This window comes from Paramormyrops kingsleyae, chromosome 11 (assembly GCF_048594095.1).
Source record: "Paramormyrops kingsleyae isolate MSU_618 chromosome 11, PKINGS_0.4, whole genome shotgun sequence".
Taxonomy (NCBI): Eukaryota; Metazoa; Chordata; class Actinopteri; order Osteoglossiformes; family Mormyridae; genus Paramormyrops; species Paramormyrops kingsleyae.
In genome coordinates, this window is record NC_132807.1 from 3,887,368 (window position 1) to 3,906,251 (window position 18,884).

The 18,884-nt window shown below is 43.3% G+C and overlaps 2 protein-coding genes and 1 long non-coding RNA gene across 12 annotated transcripts; 2 read left to right on the forward strand and 1 right to left on the reverse strand.

Annotated features, from left to right (window-relative positions):
* The first annotated feature begins 417 nt into the window (after positions 1 to 417).
* Positions 418 to 11,733, forward strand: wdr93 (WD repeat domain 93). 9 transcript variants are annotated; one of them, XR_002841813.2, is made up of 17 exons: positions 418 to 481; positions 764 to 1,016; positions 1,156 to 1,357; positions 1,512 to 1,576; positions 1,676 to 1,754; positions 2,375 to 2,457; positions 2,662 to 2,746; positions 2,967 to 3,138; positions 3,378 to 3,448; positions 3,615 to 3,704; positions 4,009 to 4,140; positions 4,727 to 4,919; positions 5,117 to 5,246; positions 7,051 to 7,207; positions 7,888 to 8,050; positions 9,981 to 10,974; positions 11,074 to 11,733. XR_002841813.2 is itself a non-coding variant. In XM_023842000.2 (17 exons), the coding sequence occupies exons 1-16, from the start codon at positions 453 to 455 to the stop codon at positions 10,111 to 10,113; spliced, it is 2,037 nt and encodes a 678-aa protein (XP_023697768.2). In that variant the 5' UTR covers positions 418 to 452; the 3' UTR covers positions 10,114 to 10,152; positions 11,074 to 11,733. The 9 variants fall into 9 exon arrangements, 8 of the variants coding, with proteins under 8 accessions (XP_023697768.2, XP_023697767.2, XP_023697771.1 ...); XM_023842000.2 differs by having other exon boundaries at positions 9,981 to 10,152; XM_023841999.2 differs by having other exon boundaries at positions 9,981 to 11,733.
* Positions 11,734 to 14,075: 2,342 nt separating this feature from the next.
* Positions 14,076 to 18,848, reverse strand: LOC111859388 (putative gonadotropin-releasing hormone II receptor). 2 transcript variants are annotated; one of them, XM_023842008.2, is made up of 4 exons: positions 18,173 to 18,848; positions 16,389 to 17,065; positions 15,677 to 15,881; positions 14,076 to 15,184 (listed from the first exon to the last, which is right to left on the reverse strand). In XM_023842008.2, exons 2-4 carry the CDS (start codon positions 16,929 to 16,931, stop codon positions 14,664 to 14,666), a joined length of 1,269 nt encoding a protein of 422 aa, XP_023697776.1. In that variant the 5' UTR covers positions 16,932 to 17,065; positions 18,173 to 18,848; the 3' UTR covers positions 14,076 to 14,663. The 2 variants fall into 2 exon arrangements, with proteins under 2 accessions (XP_023697776.1, XP_023697777.1); XM_023842009.2 differs by lacking the exon at positions 18,173 to 18,848 and adding an exon at positions 17,281 to 17,909.
* Positions 15,825 to 16,432, forward strand: LOC140593426 (uncharacterized). Its single transcript, XR_011993742.1, has 3 exons — positions 15,825 to 15,912; positions 16,063 to 16,146; positions 16,320 to 16,432. It is a non-coding gene; the product is annotated as an uncharacterized lncRNA (long non-coding RNA).
* Positions 18,849 to 18,884: the final 36 nt, after the last annotated feature.

The following is an 18,884-nucleotide window of genomic DNA, read 5'->3' on the forward strand; positions in this document are numbered from 1 at the left end:
ATCCAAAAAAAGCTGAAAAAATAGTTCATGTTTGGCAACTTGCATCTTTTTTTTTTTTTATAATGGTGAATGTATACATAAATATACATTTTCAATACAATTTTATGAAGCAGGCTCCGGAGCCCTGCGACCCTGCGACCCTGCATAGGGTATCATGGAATGAATGAATGAAGCAAATACATTTCCTCAGCACTGCTGTCTAGCTACCTATGTAGACTGCATTGTTTGACTTTGAAGGTTAGTGAACTACTCAAGCCAACTCTCAGTTGTTTACATATATCTATACTGTTAATAAATACAAGTACATTTACGACATTTTAGCAATACAATACCCATATTAACAACGAATCGGAACGCTTTTTACGAATATAGTTGCACTTAGGAACCTTCCGTGCGGACTGCTTTCTGTAAGGGAAACTTCCTGCACCCGTTGCCTTGGCGACATATCAACAATGAAACCGAAAAAGCTTGGACGAGCAAAGTAATACTGCCATACCTTATTCTTTAGAGCGTTAGTTTTTTTAAGCTCTTCGGTGCTGCTTTAAATGTTTGAGGTTGCAGTCTTTGTTTCGCCATTATATAATGTTTCACGTTATATAATGACGTTTCTAATTTAGGGAGTGACACGCGAAGGTTTTCGTAAAAGTAATAAAATGTTAGGCACGGTATCAGGTGCCTTGTTAATCACAGAGATTTTTTTCTGCTGTTAATAAAAATTATTGAAACTCTTTTTTTGTTCGCTTTTGTATACGTTTTTATTTAGGATGCCAGTGTACACCAGGAAGGTCCCTACAGGAATCCCAGAGCCTTGGGACTCCGAGGACAGCGCGGATGAGGAGCGTGTGGATCCTGACCTGCTGCATGACTCCTTGCCACAGCCCTTCCGCATGATTGGCAAGGTGCTGGATGGCGTCCTCGACAGGGCCTGGGGCGTCATCTCAGACAGAGAGGCCGCCAGAGTGACCGAGCGGTCCAGGAGAAAAATCCCACAGGTGGAGTTTTCAGATGAAGTTAAGGTGGGAATCTCACTCATCTCTGTGATTTACAAAAATACAAAATCCATGTCATGTCATGTTCCATTGGACCTGAAATATTTCGGTTTGTTTAAATGAATTAAAGTGACAAGTTGCAAACAAACATTTTGTTCACATGTAGCTTCCAGTGAAAGCGAACTGTCTGGCATGCACGGATGATGGGAAGTACGTATTTGTGGGATTTTCCTGTGGGATTTCTGTGATCAGTGCCGTCGGTCACGTGCGCACTGCCACGTGGGAGCAGGACAGGGTTGAAATCATCTCCATTCATTGCACTTGTCTTGGAGAGATGGCTTATCTCATAGCTACTGTGGACGACATGGGTAAATGATCTTACCAGATTTTTAACACAAATTATTCGAAAGAAATATAAAACGTTCTTTCTCCTTGTAACTGAAAACTAGGTAGGAGACCAAACTGTGTGGAGATGCTGAGAAGATGATGCTGTCTTACGGAGATTCTGTCATATCCCTCTAGGTGTATCCCGAGTCTTCGCTTATTATGCGGATTATATTTACTTAATTAAGTTAATCAATGAGACAGTAAGTCTAGATGTTAATTGAACATTTCAGTAAAATGTCAGTATTTATGGGAATAGATATTTCATACTATATTTATACCTGTTTTCTAATTAAATGCAGAAAGAAAGAAATAAAAGAAACAACTGTACAAAGATTGAACTGTCTGAAGGTGGGGATTATGCGGCAGTTTTGATTGATTGTAAGTACTTTTTCTGCATTGCATATTTTAGAACTAGTGCATTTAAAGTTAAAGGACAGCCTAGAATCTGACTATGCCATCACCACACAACCAGTTAACACAACCTATTACATAATCTTTCCATGTTATAATGGAAACTTGTTTTATTTGACTTATATTTTCATTTATAAGTTGTTCACTCAACTTTCCAATGCTTAACAAGAATAAAAAAAAATCTGCAGCTTATGAAGTAAATGGAAAAGTGATAAAATCTTTTTGTGTGCAAGAACTTTTAACTGGTAGTGTAGCTTCATCTTTCCCACCAGACTTAAAGGGGTGTCCTCCAGCTTGCTCCAAAAATGTGATTCGGGTGAATCAGTGGTTATAAGTCGTATGTGGCGTGTGCACGTGTTGGTGTGTGTAACATGATGTTGGCTGCTCCCGGCTTCGCATTTCCTGGAATGGGGTCTATGCTTGTTGCGATCGTGTGTTTATGGGCTCACTGCGGCAAACCTGGGAATGGATGGATTTAAGATGGTCATGCCTGTTTTTCACAGGCTCCAATAAAAATTCTGTAGCAGCAATAAAACACATTCCCCTGTTTTACTGAGACTCAGTAACTGTCTAATTTCTTTGGCCAGGCAATGGTGATTCTTGGATTGAAATGTATCGGTTCCCCAAAGTGTCATGGCTGAAAGAGCTGGAAGCAGCGTCATGCAACCAGGTGAAACTCCATCAATATCGCCTCAAGATGGAAGCGTTCTGATGTATTAGTAGGCACGAAGTTCTACAACAGATAACTCCAGTTAATTAAAAAAAAAAATCTTTCTTTCAATTTGCTGAAACTTTAAACCGAAGTTTGCTTGTGCAGCACTGAATTTCCTCCATATAATTTTTATGTTTAATCAGTCTTTTTCCTATGCTGTAGGTGACAAATATGTCTGGAACAGAAGTTGCAAAATTTTCACCAGTGGTAATACTGCTAAAAATCAAGGCACCTGACATGCTTTCAGGTATTCATAAAAAAATAATAGAAGGACGGTTTTGCAGAACAATGTTTGAGTCGTTTCAGAGGTTTCCATAGCGATTGTAAATTTGTGATGTTGCAAAAGTAATTTACAGATATTAATCTAGTAATAAAGATTTTAAAAGTTCTCTTGGCTTTATATTTGCATTTGGTTATATACCAGCTGTCACATGTCATTCTGTTTTCCTTTGATTTTGTTTTTGCAGGCACATCTTTAAAATGCCCATTTGAGGTGTTACAGAAGACTGCATCTGTGATTGGCTCCGGTCTGAATCACATGATCAGTGCTCAACAATGGGCGGAGCAGCGGGCAATATTTAAATCAGTGCACAGCAAATATCTGGACACAGGCACATGTGAGATGAAGGCAAAAGCGCGGTGAGCTATTAATGTAGACAGCAGAATGAGAGGCACTGTTTTAGGAAATCAGCCATAATATGCTCATAATCTCTGATTGAACATTCCATACTGAAGATAGAAATGAAATACTCTCTTTAACTTGTATGAATTATGCAGTTGCATTATTAAAACTGTTGTAGGGTTTCACAAAAACATTACAGAATACAACGCTCCTTCAGTGTGTGTCAGTCATTAATTTAATCTGAATGTTACTTCAGCCTGGGTAGTCTCTTCTTCCTCCTTCCTGGAGGACTGTGCACCTTCACAGACGGGACCAGAAGTCTACAAGGTGCGTCAAAACAGTTCACTCATGCATTAATTTCTCCATACGGGCATCTCCCTTGGCCACTTATCAGGCGCTTGGGCACACGGGTACGTGATACTATGGTTTGTCTTGTACGGGAATAGAATCTCTGTGTAACAGAGCAGCCGGCCCATAACGTTAATCTCTTTAGGTCCACCTAGTGCTGTCTGTGTGTGGTGGAGAGGCGATCATAATCTTTACCAGTACCTGCTGCATAAAAGAGCTAAAGAGAAGACGACAGGTAGGCTGTACACCTCATGTTATGCCCCCTTATTTGTGATGCGCAATGATACATTATTGATTAATGCCTTTTTAAAAATGCAGATTCTGCTTTGTGCCAGCAGAGGGCAGTGTTACTGCTCAGGTGACCTTATTTAAAAACAAACATAGAGCTGATCGTTTAACATGATGTTGTGGAATTTACCGTGCTAATGCACTCTATGGATACATGGTTTATGATTAGCACAATCAATAAATGGTTAAAATAATAGATGTAGATTATTATATGGTTTCTTTATGTTTATATGTACCCTTCTTTGCTGCAGAGGATGAAGCCAAGCCCAGTGTGGTGTGGCCAAACGCTCAGGAGATCGTCTGCTCGGCGATCAGCAGATGCACTCGTCACATTGCGCTCGGGCTGATGGGGGGGTTAGTCACCGTGTGGGACCGGTGTCTAGGTGAGCTCCCTCTCTTTGGTGTCTTCAGACTGCCTGCTGACGGCTTATTTTTACAGCTCGCAATGTTTCTTGGACGTGTTTTTATTATCAGGGTGAAAAATCAGGAACAAAATGAATATACACTTTATGGACAAATGTGTTGGGGCAACAGGCCATTACACCTAGAGGAACTTTTATGACATCCCATTGGAAATCTATAGGCATCAATATGGAGTTGGTCCCCCTTTGCAGCTATAACAGCTGCCGCTCTTCTGGGAAGGATTTCCACAAGACTGCATTGTGCCAACTGTAAAGGGGGATAATCATCTGGGGTTTTTCAGGGGTATTTATATGCACACACACACACACACACACACACACACATACATATATATATATATAATAATGATAAAATTATTATTATATAAGCATTTCACCATGGGCTCCACACAAACGTTTTGGTGCTATGCGTTATTTTAAATAACAAAAACATGATGGGCATTGATGCTGCTCAAATTTAAATAAATCTTTCAGAAACAATCGACACCAGGTACACTTTCGATCAGTGATGGTTTGACTCATGTGGATCTGATCTTTGATTCTGCAGGCCTTCCTTGGTCCGTCCTCTCTGTTTCTGCTGACAGCCCTTTCAACAAGCTGCACTTCCTGGACTGTCTGCCCTTTTCCCAAGATCCTTTTTTCCCCAAAATACACGTCTTGGTGACCTGCAAGAATGCCGATTGTCATGTGATCACTGCAGGCAGGGGGATGGATTTCCAGGTGATGCAGCTGTGTGGAAGGTAACCTGACTGACCTGCAAGGTGAAAGAGCGTGTTAGAAATGACCTCCCACGTTCCAGGGAGACATGTTACAAGCAGCTGTAAAACGAGAATCATCAGCAAGCTGTATTTGTGGATTTCAGTCTAAGGTGGTGTGTCAGTGTGTGATTGAAGGTGTTGCTGAGAGCCATGTGTCTGACATGTGCCTCTCATGACAGGCCCAGCTTCCCCGCCAGCCAAAGTGCCGTTTGTGTTATCATGCAGACTGCTGTTTCTTTCCTGGACAGACCTGCAGATGCAGAGGGTCCGCCCACAGAGGTTCTGTCAGTCCACTTTCTGCAGATGTTGGTGAGCATGGTTTACATTTTTGAGAAGAACTTGTGATCAGGCAGGGCTGCTGTGGGTGTGCACCTCCCAGAATTTAAATTCACTTAATTTATCCCCCAGAATATATAGACCTTTGCTTTTATATCGTTAAATTGTGTTCCCCCATCCGCAGTCAAACTCTCTCCACACCATTGCGTGCAGAACTATGTTACGGTTAACGGTGTACATTTTTGATCTCCCAGCCTGTGGGTCAGGAGATGGTGGTGATTTCTCTTGGCTCCAGGATTCAGGTCCATAGTTTTCATGTGAATAGGTAACTCAGAACGACCGCATGAGTGAATTTGTATGTATGAGAGTGTGAGCGCCCCCTGATGGCCAAGACAGATGATTCTACAGGAAAGACTCTGGCATTACTGAACAAGGGGTTGCTGAGAATTATATATATTTCCATGCATTTAAAAGTGTTGCTGTCTAATAAGCATTCTGTGTCAAAACATGTGAGTGTGTCTCCAGGTGTTGTGAAAGACAGAAGGAAGGACATTGGTGCTGATCAGCTCTGAGTAATCAGGTTTTAATTGAAAAGCACAAAACACAAATTCAACAGCTCAAGACACTGAGCAGCAATCAGAATCCGAATCGTGAAGCTGAGGCAAAGGAGTGAAAGGCAGTACTCATAGTCGGTGAATCAGACGGAGGTCGGGTGATGGGCTGAGGCAGTACTTGTCAGTGAATCAGACGGAGGTCAGGAGATGGGCTGAGGCAGTACTCATAGTCGGTGAATCAGACGGAGGTCGGGTGATGGGCTGAGGCAGTACTTGTCAGTGAATCAGACGGAGGTCAGGAGATGGGCTGAGGCAGTACTCATAGTCGGTGAATCAGACGGAGGTCAGGAGATGGGCTGAGGCAGTACTCATAGTCGGTGAATCAGACGGAGGTCAGGAGATGGGCTGAGGCAGTACTCATAGTCGGTGAATCAGACGGAGGTCAGGAGATGGGCTGAGGCAGTACTCATAGTCGGTGAATCAGACGGAGGTCGGGTGATGGGCTGAGGCAGTACTCATAGTCGGTGAATCAGACAGAAGTCGGGTGATGGGCTCAGGCAGTACTCATAGTCGGTGAATCAGACGGAGGTCGGGTGATGGGCTGAGGCAGTACTCATAGTCGGTGAATCAGACGGAGGTCGGGTGATGGGCTGAGGCAGTACTCATAGTCGGTGAATCAGACGGAGGTCGGGTGATGGGCTGAGGCAGTACTCATAGTCGGTGAATCAGACTGAGGTCGGGTGATGGGCTGAGGCAGTACTCATAGTCGGTGAATCAGACTGAGGTCGGGTGATGGGCTGAGGCAGTACTCATAGTCGGTGAATCAGACGGAGGTCGGGTGATGGGCTGAGGCAGTACTCATAGTCGGTGAATCAGACGGAGGTCGGGTGATGGGCTGAGGCAGTACTCATAGTCGGTGAATCAGACTGAGGTCGGGTGATGGGCTGAGGCAGTACTCATAGTCGGTGAATCAGACGGAGGTCAGGAGATGGGCTGAGGCAGTACTCATAGTCGGTGGATCAGACGGAGGTCAGGTGATGGACTGAGGCAGTACTCATAGTCGGTGAATCAGACGGAGGTCAGGAGATGTGGACTGGCAATCAGGGGGCACAGTTAAGCTTGGAGTCTGTGAAATGAAGCAGAGACAGGTACACAGGTAGGCAGGGGAATATACTTGCCGGTGGGCTCTCCCATAGGGGCTGATTACTGTGACATAGGCAGGGCTTTCTCGGACTGGTTGCTGACGGTAGTAGGGTGATCCTTGCATTTTGTGTCCCTCCCAGGTTCTCCTCATGTACAGAAATGGCACCATCGTGCTGCTGGACACCTCAGATGACACAGTCGTGGCCACCTTGGTTCTGCCACCTTCCCACTGCCTTGCAACTCCATGGAGCCCAGTATATACACTGGATCCAGTGAACCAGAACTTGTTTGTTCGAGGTACAGTGTCAAAATGGCTCATTTTTCACTTCGTCTGAGCCCTTCCCAGCATACATATGAGTGTGCATAGAGAGGCTAGATTTCTCTTCTATTTCAAGAGGAGACTTTAAGAATTCTGGGGTGGCTTGGTGGTACAATGATTAGTGCTACTGCCTCACACCGTAGGGCCAGGGTTCTCCGCCATGGCTCTGTGTGTGAGGAGTGTCCATGTTCTCCCTCATGGGGTTTCCACCAAGTATTCCGGTTTCCCCCCCACAGTGCAAAAACATGCTGAGGTTAATTGGAGTTACCAAATTGCCCGTAGGTGTGACTGGTGTGTGAGTGTGCCCTGCGATGGGTTGGCACCCGATCCTGGGTTGTTCCCTGCCCTGGACCCTCTGCGATCCTGAATAGGGCAAGCAGTTTCAGAAGATGGATGGACGGATGGACTTTACGAAGTCTGTTTTGAATCTCAGAGCCAGTTTGCATTAAACACAGCAGGTCTGCCTTTTGTTTAGATATTTAACAGATTTTGACAAAAACCATAGATGGCATGATCTAATGAAAATGTTTTAGATCTGCGTGATTTCCTATTTATCTTGGCATGTCTGCAGCATAACAATTAGGAATAACAGCCGTATGTGTATCTTTTTTTTTTTTATTTAACACATTCAGACTGAAATGAGCCCTTCCTGTTCCAGCTGACAGATATCTCTGTCCTGAGGAAGATCAGGATGAGGAAGGATCTGGAAGCTCTCTTTATGTTTTCAGCCTCGGAACAACCTCGGCCTCGGAGCCTCAGCGAGAGGCACCAAGGAAGCTGCGGACTTTGGAGGACATGTGTAATCAGTACTTAAAAGAGAGGTTAGTTGGTCAGGTCACTGGGTGCACCTGAAACCTTTCTGTATCTTTTCTAAACATCCTCCAGGGTGTAAGCAGAACAGTCATTACAATAGATCACATGGAGCAGGTACCTGACCTTAGGGCCAATATTTCAAGTACATTTGGTAAAACTGCTGGAATTTTGCAGGTCCTTCAGCGGACAGTCCTGTCTTCATCCAGTAATTTCATATTTTATACCGTTGCCGTCCAATGAAAACCATGTATGTCCACTTTTTTGAAGATTGGGTGAATTCCATCTATAATAAAAAGTCATATTCTCCTCTGTCTACCGATAGCGTTTGACATCAAATTGACCGATGAAAATATTATTTATGACATCACCTGTTTAACTAGTATTTATGGAAGTAAATCTGTGTCATCACAATTTTAATTTCATATGCCACTGAAATTCTAACATTGAATATTTATGCATTGGAAATATGCATCGGGAATTCGATGGTCCGAATTCACATGCAAAAATACGAGGTTAAAAATACATTCAGGATACCAAGGCTAAGCAATGGAATCTGTGGCTGCGTTCGACTTCATGCAGCCGCTAACAGCACAACAGCAATGCATTCCGGTCCTGACGTTTGTATCCCAGGCAGTTCCGAGGCGTTATCTGCTATTTCTCCCGAATATCACGTAAAGCAGTTTCAACTGTTTTTCAGTTAATTTACCTGGTAAAATAAAGTTTAAATAAATGACATAAATGCTCTAATAGTACACGGAAGTTAGTGGTTTATTTATTGTTAGTTACTGTAATGTTGCTGCTTTATTTGTTTAATCGTCCAGTCTGTGAAGAAGGCATTCAAGTAAGAGTTTACTCCGTACATGACAATAAAAACTTAGATTCCTTGAAATACATGTATTTGATCTTTTTCCTGGCAGCTATCTTTTTACACAGGGCCACTATACAGAATAGTTTATTCTTTTCCACTGCTAACAGTTTGTATCAGGAGTTGGTTATTGTAAAAGAAGTAATGTGCATGCAGGTGATATTTGTATAGATTTATCTACACCCTTCTGGCAGTGCGGCCATTGCAGTCAGGTCTCACACACTATGAGGAGTAGAAGTTGTCCGGCTTGGCTGCAGTCAGTTTATACTGCATCCCTGCAGCCGCAGCCAGATGCTCTTGTCACGTCAGCTGCAGACAGACCTAAGCCCAAGTCGAACGCAGCCACAGATTCGATTGCTTAGGCTTGGTATCCCGGATATATAACTCATATTTTTAACCTCGTATTTTTGCATGTGAATTCGGACCATCAAATTCCCGATGCATATTTCCAATGCATATACTGTATATTCAATGTTAGAATTTCAGTGGCATATAAAATTCTAATTGTGATGACACAGATTTACTTCCATAGTATTTATGTTTGTTCCAATTAACATTTGTATACATGGTGGTCGTTTCTGTGGATTACTTTATATTGCCAATTTTAACAACTTAACGTTGATAGATAGCTCACTAACATCACTGTTAATTGTGAATATAAAGTAAGATTAGTTTGTGTCTTATTGACATCGACCATTTTGCCTCGCTGACAATAATCCACATAAGTCCATTTAAAACATTAAACGGTTCACTGATTACTGTGCGTTTGTGCTGCTAATGTGTCTCATATTGTTTTAGGTTTATTTTGTTACTGGGAAACTTTTTCACATTCCTGATATAATGTACTTTTGGAGATGAGTGTTTTTCATCGGACAGCGACAATATGAAATGCAGTCTGATTACAGAGTCCATATTGGATGGTTTGGTTATTAGACACTGTGAGCTTTGGCCTTTTCATAGCTTGAGTCTCTACCTCCAGCTACCCCATGCCAGCGGAGCTGCTGATCATCATATTATTGGTGTCGGAATGATAACAGACGTTTGACAGACGTATGCTTCTCGTGTCTGTGCAGGGCGCTAACTCTCGAGGACAGAAGCGCGGCTATTAGGCAGAGCTGGATGCAGCTCCAGCAGTGCAGTGCCCCTCTTTCGGGGAAAGCAGTGCCCCTCTTTCGGGGAAAGCAGTGCCCCTCTTTCGGGGAATGACTGGAGACCCCTGAAGGAGTTGATGTCCCTGAATGCCGGGTAAGATGCAGGTGTCGTCCTGGGCAGAGTGAGGGTAACCATGTACCTCCGGACAGTCCAGCTCCATGGTCCATGGTACATACACTGCGTCTCCACCCCTAACCCTGAACTAACTTACAGCCTGGTTACTAGCAGCCACACAGTACTGTTTTGGCCAGATGTGTGATGCTGTATTTCACTGGCTCGGTGTAAACTGACTTCCTCTGTGCCCTTCCTGTTGTACTTCCTGTATGCTACTAACTCTGTGTTCATTGGTGTCACAAGCTTTGGCTTTGAGTGACATTGGAGAGTCTTTTATGGTCAGATTTTAGTTCTGTGATCGATTGTCATCTTCAGTGACAGGGAGGGACTACAATGAGTTTATTTTAAACCTCTAATACTTTCCTTTCAGCTATTTATATAAACCTTCATCTGGTTATTGTTTGGCCTTTGTACTTTTTCATGTCGCTCAGATCTGCCGTTAATTTTTACGCGTCTAATTACAATAATTGCTTCACGTCACATGACTCCCATTTTTAATATTCATTGTTTATGAAGAGAATTAGCAATTTTAAAAAAGCACGATGGTAACAGAGGAGAATGATCTCCCATAGCGCTCTGGTGGTCTGAAGCTGACTGCTCCCCACCGCCTGTCAGCATGTGTGAGAGACTCATCCTTCAGGACTCCAGTCAGAGTGATTATATTCCTGAGAGCAGTATGTGGCTGCAGTGTTTCCTTTTAAAGGGCATCTTGAATTTATCCCTCTTATCAAGTACAGTCCATCTAATCTGCTTCCTCATCACCAATCTGCATTATCCTCCTGCAGAGCACCTTGAAAATTGGTAAGGGATGGTTAACATTTTTGCGGTTTTATGTTTAAAAGAATTTGTATCCGTTTTTATTTGTATGCGGTTTTATGCTGTTTTCACGTTACCTCAAAGGGGCCTTTTCAGCTACGTTTCCATGTGAACCGGCTGTCGCTTGTGGCAGCATTTAGAAAGACTCCTGAGGTCTGCATAATAAACGAGAGCCGCAGAGCCACGGGCGATGACCCGCACGGGAGCAGATAACCCCTAAGCCAGGACGTCCACAAGCTCCTTCAAGGAAGAAACAGCCCCACGTGCCACCAGGACGACCTGAAACGGCAGCTGTCTGGTTTAATATCTGCATGGTTCAGGAGGACCACCTGCCCACATCTTCCGGCTGCTCTCCCCCATTCCATATGTGGGAAAGATGTCAGTCAAGGGGTCTGGACTTCCTCAGGGTGAATTATGTTCATTCAGCTATGGTGAGGGACTAATCTACAGTACCAGTCAAAAGTTTGGACACACCGAGTCACCTACAAAGGAGTGATAGATTGTTGCATCACATAACCTGGCCACCTGACCAAAACACAGTAGAAATGGTCTTAGAGGAGTTTGACCAGAGAGTGAAATGTGTGCTTTTATTGTACTCTGTAGCTCGTGTTTGCTCGTGTTTGTTTTGCTGGTTTTGGAAAGCTTTGCACTGTATTCAGTTTCCATTTTTCGCTTTCATTGTACTAATTGTGTTTCATTGTACATTGTAAGCCTTTTGTTTCAGTAAATCTTGTCTGTAATTTTGCTCTGCTCTTTGTGTCCTTTGGATTTTGACGTGTCGAACACCTTGTACACTGAGTTCGTGTAATCAGGGTGTGAAGTGGAGGAGGGTTACGACGCTGCCAGGAAGCTCCTGTCCTTTGCAGGCTTGTTGAGTGACATCTCACATCCCTGGGAAAACCTTCAGCTGAATGACTTTCTTGGAAAGACTTCCTCATGATTTGCTTGTTGACCTGCTAAAGATGTCAAAAGTTAATGGCTTTGAGCAGAAAGACTGACAGGGCCGAAGGCAGCCACCAGCTCAGCAGGAATCAGCTTTTTCTGCATGAATGAAAACAATATGTGTCTTGAGTTGCACTTAAACTGTACAGACATTTTCCAGAATGAATTAGTAAATAGCATTTTGCATAATGATTCCTCTCTTTTAGTAGTAGAATGCTAATATATTTATCTTTTGTAGTGCTACATGAATGGCACTGTTACCCCTTATGCTAGTTGTATTTTGTCGTAAACAGTTGCAAGCGACAGGCTTCTTTTGCCACAGGTACGACAGCATTTATGCGTTTGCCGAGGGGTGGCGTGTCATCGTGAGCTCTGCGTATGATGGTCATGTGATCTTTTTGTTGGTTTACGAACATACAATGACCTTGTCTATGAACACAGGCAGCGTGACACTCCGCAGTCTAACGGGTCCTACACTCAGGAAGAAGTGAACGTCAGGGGAATCATCACTCAGAAACATGAATTGAAGGACCTGCCATCTCCTCTCTCCTTGCCATTGTTATTGCGTCAGTCTAGAAGCACATTGCACTCGTGGGACAATGAATTATTTGTGGAGTAGCTGCTACGGGAAGCACAGTTCCTGCAGTGAGAAAGCTGTTCTGCAGATGACTTACCACTGTATCCAATGTGGCGCTTCCCTCCCAGTGACCTGAACACAAATGTTTATAATTCTTCATTAGCAACCAGCACACGTGGCCTTTCACACATCATTTCATCTGATACAATGTGATTCAAATTTCCCATCAGCTGCTACACGCGTGAGAATCATTCTGCTCCTGAAAGTTAACTCTGACCGCATGTTCTCCTCGTTCTCATGAAGCTTTGTTGACAGGAGCTCCTCCTGATCGTCAGCAGCATTTCGATGCCCTCTTGACAATTCCCAAAGGCGCTAATCAGCCCTTTATGTCAAACGTGTGGGACAGGCAGTCGGCTTTCTTATAGTTACAGCAACTTTTCATACAACCTAGACCTGCCACCGTGCACATCTCTTTGTCTTGCGCTGTTGGATAAATCAACTGGCGGCGTGACTCTATGTTGGAGGCCTGAATGGAGTGGTCTGTAAAGGTGAGAATGGTGATCTGCCAAAAACACATTAAGACCCATAAATGAGTCTGAAGATCTGAAGGCCTGAGAGATGATCTATTTCCAGCGGCACAGCGTTGTGTATGTTCGGTCCAAATGGACCACTAAACACTAACCTAGTGACTGTGTGTTTTACAATCATCAAAGGGCCTTGGTTACAACAGGTACAGCAGCAGGAATGTGAGTGATATCATCCCCAAACAGTCACCTGTATCTCTGTGAGTTTTAATTGTTCTATAATGTTATCATGCCCTGGGGGGTTGGACAGCCAGTTGACCTTGGACCTCCAGAGGTTTTACTTTAAAATGTTCTAGTATTTGGTTCTTTTTTGGCGTTCAATATTTTGTTGAATATTTATATTAATGAATGATGATTCAGTACAGTGTTTCTGATTATCCTCCTCTGATTTTTTTTTTTTTTGAGGACATCTTAAATTCAGACTGTCCTCACAACACCAGTAAGACCTTCTGACTGCTTATCGTGGTCAGAGTGCTGCTGGAGATGTATACAGTAAATCACTGTAAGTGCTATTCAGTATTTAAACAGGAAGATTTCAGTAACAGTACTGATGATATGAATATGTACTGCTCTGTGATTAACTGAAACTGGGACAAATTCCATATATTTACAAATGAAATGGTTTATTTGTTTCTGTTGTGACTAATAATGCTTATAGTTCATCTTCCATCAGCAGCTCTAGTCTGAACCAATGAAACATGATTATGACTCTCAGTTTCTCTCCCCTTATCTCGAGGTCACAGACATGGCTGAAAGGTCACCTGAGGAAGGTGGAGCCCCACAGGGCTGCTGTCGCCAGGGTGCTGGCTCCATGGCAACCACATCAGCATCGTTTCCCCTCACCTGGCCTGATGTTCAGGCTCATTACTGATTCCTGAATCACTCTTCTCAGAAACGCCGCAAGTGTTGGAATTTATTCTGACAGCTAAGCAGAAGCATGACAACATCCATTAATCTGTGCAATGAAGAGCACAAACGATCAGTCTCTCTCATGGGTTTGTTTAATCGAAAAACACAGTAATAAACAAGTGTCACGCAGATGACTGTAGATAAGGGTGAGTGCTTGTCTAAGTAAATATAACCTGTTAATGATAAAATACAACATACTTAGAAAGTGTTGATAATGTGAGTTTTTACATTTTGATAGTTAAGTTAGAATTCAGAAAACCGACATTCCCCTGAGAGACTGTAAAACACTAAAATTGCTTTGAAACGAAGGGGGATTTGACTGAAAGAAAATTTGGTAAAAGAAAAGTTGGACATGACTGAAATGTCAGCTTAAAATTCAGTCTGTTAAATTGGTCCATAGAAGGGAAAAAATTTGTGATTCCTGACATGAACGCGATGGACACACAGTAGTGCTTAACTGGACAGTACAACACCTGATTGTCACCTTAAGAAGAAACACAAAAACAAAAACATATCCATAGAGCAAAGGAGTGTGGAAGGTCTGTACGCAACTCTGGACCTGTTAGCTGTTACACAAAGGTGTAATTTTGGTAATTACGATGAAAGTCTTAACATGAGCAGTGACCATAACAATAACTGGCCAGAAAAGCAGTGAAGATGCGTCATATCATGTTATCAGGACTGAACTGACTGGTCTGCTTCTCCCTGCTGTGGCATGTGGTGAGATAGCTGCTGCACTGACAGGTCTTCCTGTCCTGCTGCGGCTGCTGAGCACTGGCCCCCGGTCCATCCTGGGCCTGGGCGGTCAGCCGTCTCAGAGGAAAAGAGGAGGTGGAGCAGCGGAAGGAAGTGGTGACGGTGAGGTTCTCCGAGTCGGCCAAGACGGAGGCTCTGTGGCGGTATCTCCTCAGCCCCCTGTGGAAATGGATGCTGAAGAGGCCGTAGGTGATTGGGTCCAGGCAGGCGTTGAAGAGCCCAAAGATGAAGAGCATGTGCGTGAGGGAATGGGAGACGGCCTCCTCCAGGCCATCGGGAGAAAACCAGTACCACAGCCCCAGCAGGTAGTAAGGAGTCCAGCAAATGATGAAGGAGGTCACTATGGCGATGCTCATTTTCAGAGTCCGCATCCTCGCTTTTGGTATGTTGTTCTTTGAGCGGCGGAGATGAACTTCCTTAGAAGATACTGGAACAAAACATTTTAGGTTCAGGGAAACGGATACAAATTCTTTTAAACATAAGCATGTTTCATTTGATCTGATTGTAACATTCTAATTGCAAAACTAAACACAATGCTTAGTATCCTGTTTTTATTTTCTCACATGCAGAAGCGTTTTCTATAGCCTTCTGAGACCCCATCCATTCATTTATGTCCATTGTAGTGGACATTTTGTTTTTCCATCTATCTTTTCACTGATGTAAGGAAACATATTTATTCCTGTTGTACAGTAAAGAGGACATGTTGTGAAATTAAAAATAAAAATTAATTTGAAAAAATCTAAATTTTAAGGTGTCTTTCCCCCAAAGACAAATAACCTAAAATTGAAGGACACTTTTTTCCTTGGGTCTCAGGAGGATAGAATAGGTAATATTTTGGTGGGCCTGGCTCTCACTGGGTTTTATTTAAGGTGCAGCAAACATGAGCATGGCATGCATTAGGACCTTTGGGTTGCCTTACAGTATCCCTTGGTCATTCGCCTGGAAATCTCTATTAAGATCCTTGTGTAACAGAAGATCATGATGGCCAGAGGCAGTAGAAACAAACAGACAAAGGTGCACATGTTGTACAGGGTCTCCTGCCAGTGTCGGGAAAAACTGCCACGGGTTGTGCACTGAGTGAAGCTCTGTGGAACAGTGATGGTCACGTTGTGAAACAGGAACATCTGGAAAAGACCACAGCACATGGAAGCAGTGGTACCTGACTTTTCGCTTCACTCTGACATCGCTCTGATTAATGGGGGGCGTAGTTAAAAAAAAAATTGCTCACAGATCCCAATTTTTTGATTGTATTTGTGTTTTTTTGTGACGCTTAGTCTAACATCAGTAAAATGAATCATCATGTAGAGTGTGGCTACCATGTGGAGACCAGGGATAAGAAGAATGACTTCTAAATCTGGGATCTGTTTGTCCATAAGTTCTCCTCTTCAGGTAAGGCGTGAGTTTAACTGACTGCTGAGCTGATCTCTGAGAACCTTAACTTGTTCACCATGTCTTGTGTGTATTTAAATAAAGTTTGTGTACAGTTTGCCCAAAGCAACTGAGATTAACATAAAGTCAGTACCTCATCACAATATCTATCCACCCATCTCTCATCTTTTCAGAACCAGCTGTCCAACGAGAGTCACTGTGAGATTGGAGCCTGGATCTGCTCGCATTGCCCAGATCTTTACCTGAGGGACCGACAGGAGCACGCTCATCACCCAAGCCACGGTCAACATCACTTTGCTTTTTCTTCTTGCCTTGTTAATAGCCAGAGGGTTCAGGATAGCAGTCTGCCGATCCAGGCTGATAACCACCGTCACGAAAGCAGAGGAATACATGGCTAAAAGCTTCAGGAACATCAGCATCCTGCAGGCCGTGTCTCCAGCCAGCCACTGGACAGTGATGTTCCAGATGGCATCCAGCGGCATCACAATTAAAGTGACCAGGAGATCGGCTGTGGTCAGGTTCACAATCAGCGTCCGGACGTGAGACTTCCGCTGCTTGTTGACGGTGGCGGCCCAGAGCACGGCAACATTGCAGGCCGCTGAGATGGCACAAAGGATGAAGGTGATGATCACCCTGACCTTGGCAGCAGTAGAGAAGGTGGGGAGCTGCAGAACATCTTCATCTGTGCTCCTATTGAACGAAGGAGCAGGCAGCCCGCTGCTGAGATTAAGCTCAAATTCTGTCTTTTCTGAAACAATCTCAGGTCCAACAAAGGTGCCATTCATTTCTGGTAGGTGCTTATCAAATCAACATTGGGGCAGATATGGGCAGTCAGACTGCTCACCAAAGCAATGAAACCGCAACTTAGGAGGTTGTGAGGAGAAGCAGTGCTCCGAGTGGCATAAATAAAGTATGACACCTGCAAAAACATAAAGGTATGCAGTTTTGTAGTATTTCATGTTAAGATCAAAGGATTATGAAGCATTAGTAATTAATATCTAGTGGCTCTGTAAAAGTATTCAAAATAATTATTTCTCACATTTACTTTTTATACCTATTAAACATTTCATACGTGTCTGGTTAATAATAATAATAATAATAATAATAATAATAATAAACATTTCGTGGTCTTACCAGAGCCCAAGATACAATCTTATTTTGTTAGCGGCATACCGAGGGGCGGGAAGAGCACACTACTTGCGCTTCTTGATCTTAAAAAAGCGCGTCATGCACCTCGAAGAGCGATCGCTTATGACAATCCAGAGGCAAACTATCTAGCAGAAACGTGTCGAAATATATCCGGCACAGACGGTGAGAAATACAAATCAGAAGAACTGTTTATGACTCTCATTAAAAGAAAAAAAAAACAGACGTAACTTAACCAGTGAGCAGGAATTTCTAGATATTGAACACGGTCCCTTTAAATCAGCAAGAAATGGGTAACAAAGAAGTTTCTTATAAAACCGTAATGTGAGTATTTCAGTAATGAGAGGTACAGTAAGTGACCGCTAAACTTCTGGAATGGCTCTGCTGTCTGTTGGCCAATTTTCTGTCTCCCAGCAGAAAGCAAAACTAAAAACCAGGATTTAGCTAGTCTAAAATGGCCTTAGATGATCACGTGCAAAAGGTGCAAAAGCATCATAGGATGGTCATCTATCATAAATTCTTAATCTGGTCAACCAGCTTCAGTTGGTAAAGCTGTTCTGTCAGCAGGGCTTACAGCCTGACACCTAGACACAGCGCAGCGCTTTATAACCTGAATCATTTCCTTAGGCTACATGTCAATGTCCTAACTGACCGCCATACATGTCTGCACGTGTCCGAATACACAAAACTGAACTCAAATCTCTAATGTGATATTCAGGTATGTGTGGGTTGGGGGGACCACAAAAACAGTCTCTATTAATGATGGACTACAGGCGCATGATGATTAAACTGGCATTGGATGTACCCAACTACACTGCCAGTTGTTTTGTAACAAGCACCGTAATCCTAAATCTGAAGAGGTGTTTTTTAACATCCTTACCTGAGGCAGTTCTCTGTGTCGGAGCAGCTTCCTAAGTTTCCGGAGGGCGCTGGTCAGTGCGCGCTGAAGACCTGCTTACTGTTAAAAGCTCATATCGGTCCGTCTCGTTTCTTTTTTACTGCTTTGAATGAAAACCATGCATGCAACCAGTGTTGCCCCACATATAACAATGATTAATAAATGGCTGATCCACCTCGATCACTTGATTTTCCGGTTTATCGTCAAGTCAGATATTCATTATAAACGTAGTCAGCCGAAGGATAAAACGAAGAGATGAACTTTGCAGTCCCGGTGCGGCGCTCGCCATCTGGGGTTTGAACCCGGTGCTGACTGGACCCTGCGGCCAGGTCCGGACCGGTCGCTCCTTATTCTCCTCACAGCGTCTGTACACGAGTCCTTTATACTCACAACGCTGATCTGAGACGGAGGCCACCATACTGCAAACACGCAGCTAAGTATAAAACATCTGCATTGTCTGGAGAGCCCTTGTCTGTTTGGTTCACATCTCGTTTTGACGGAACGCTTTGTGAAAGAAATCCCCTGGGATCCAATTCTGTTAAGTTTTTATGATTTAGACGCAACTGTATTCATAGAATAAGCCTGCCTATATTTTAATGTATATTTTTGTACATCAAGTAGCTCTGTTTGTAAAATCCCATGTAGAGTATGATAGAGTAAAAACAACGACATAAGGGTTTTGGAAGGTTTTAAG

What these genes read in the sequence shown, in the direction of transcription:
- LOC111859388 (XM_023842008.2), bottom strand. Translation starts at nt 16,931, where the DNA reads ATGAATGGCACCTTTGTTGGACCTGAGATTGTTTCAGAAAAGACAGAA. An exon ending in TGCTCCTGTCGGTCCCTCAG is followed by an intron (nt 15,882 to 16,388) that starts GTAAAGATCTGG and finishes GGTCTTTTCCAG; the next exon opens with ATGTTCCTGTTTCACAACGT. An exon ending in GCGAATGACCAAGGGATACT is followed by an intron (nt 15,185 to 15,676) that starts GTAAGGCAACCC and finishes GTTTTGTTCCAG; the next exon opens with TATCTTCTAAGGAAGTTCAT.
- wdr93 (XM_023841999.2), top strand. Translation starts at nt 453, where the DNA reads ATGAAACCGAAAAAGCTTGGACGAGCAAA. An exon ending in AGTTTTCAGATGAAGTTAAG is followed by an intron (nt 1,017 to 1,155) that starts GTGGGAATCTCA and finishes GTTCACATGTAG; the next exon opens with CTTCCAGTGAAAGCGAACTG. An exon ending in TCCACTTTCTGCAGATGTTG is followed by an intron (nt 5,247 to 7,050) that starts GTGAGCATGGTT and finishes TGTCCCTCCCAG; the next exon opens with GTTCTCCTCATGTACAGAAA.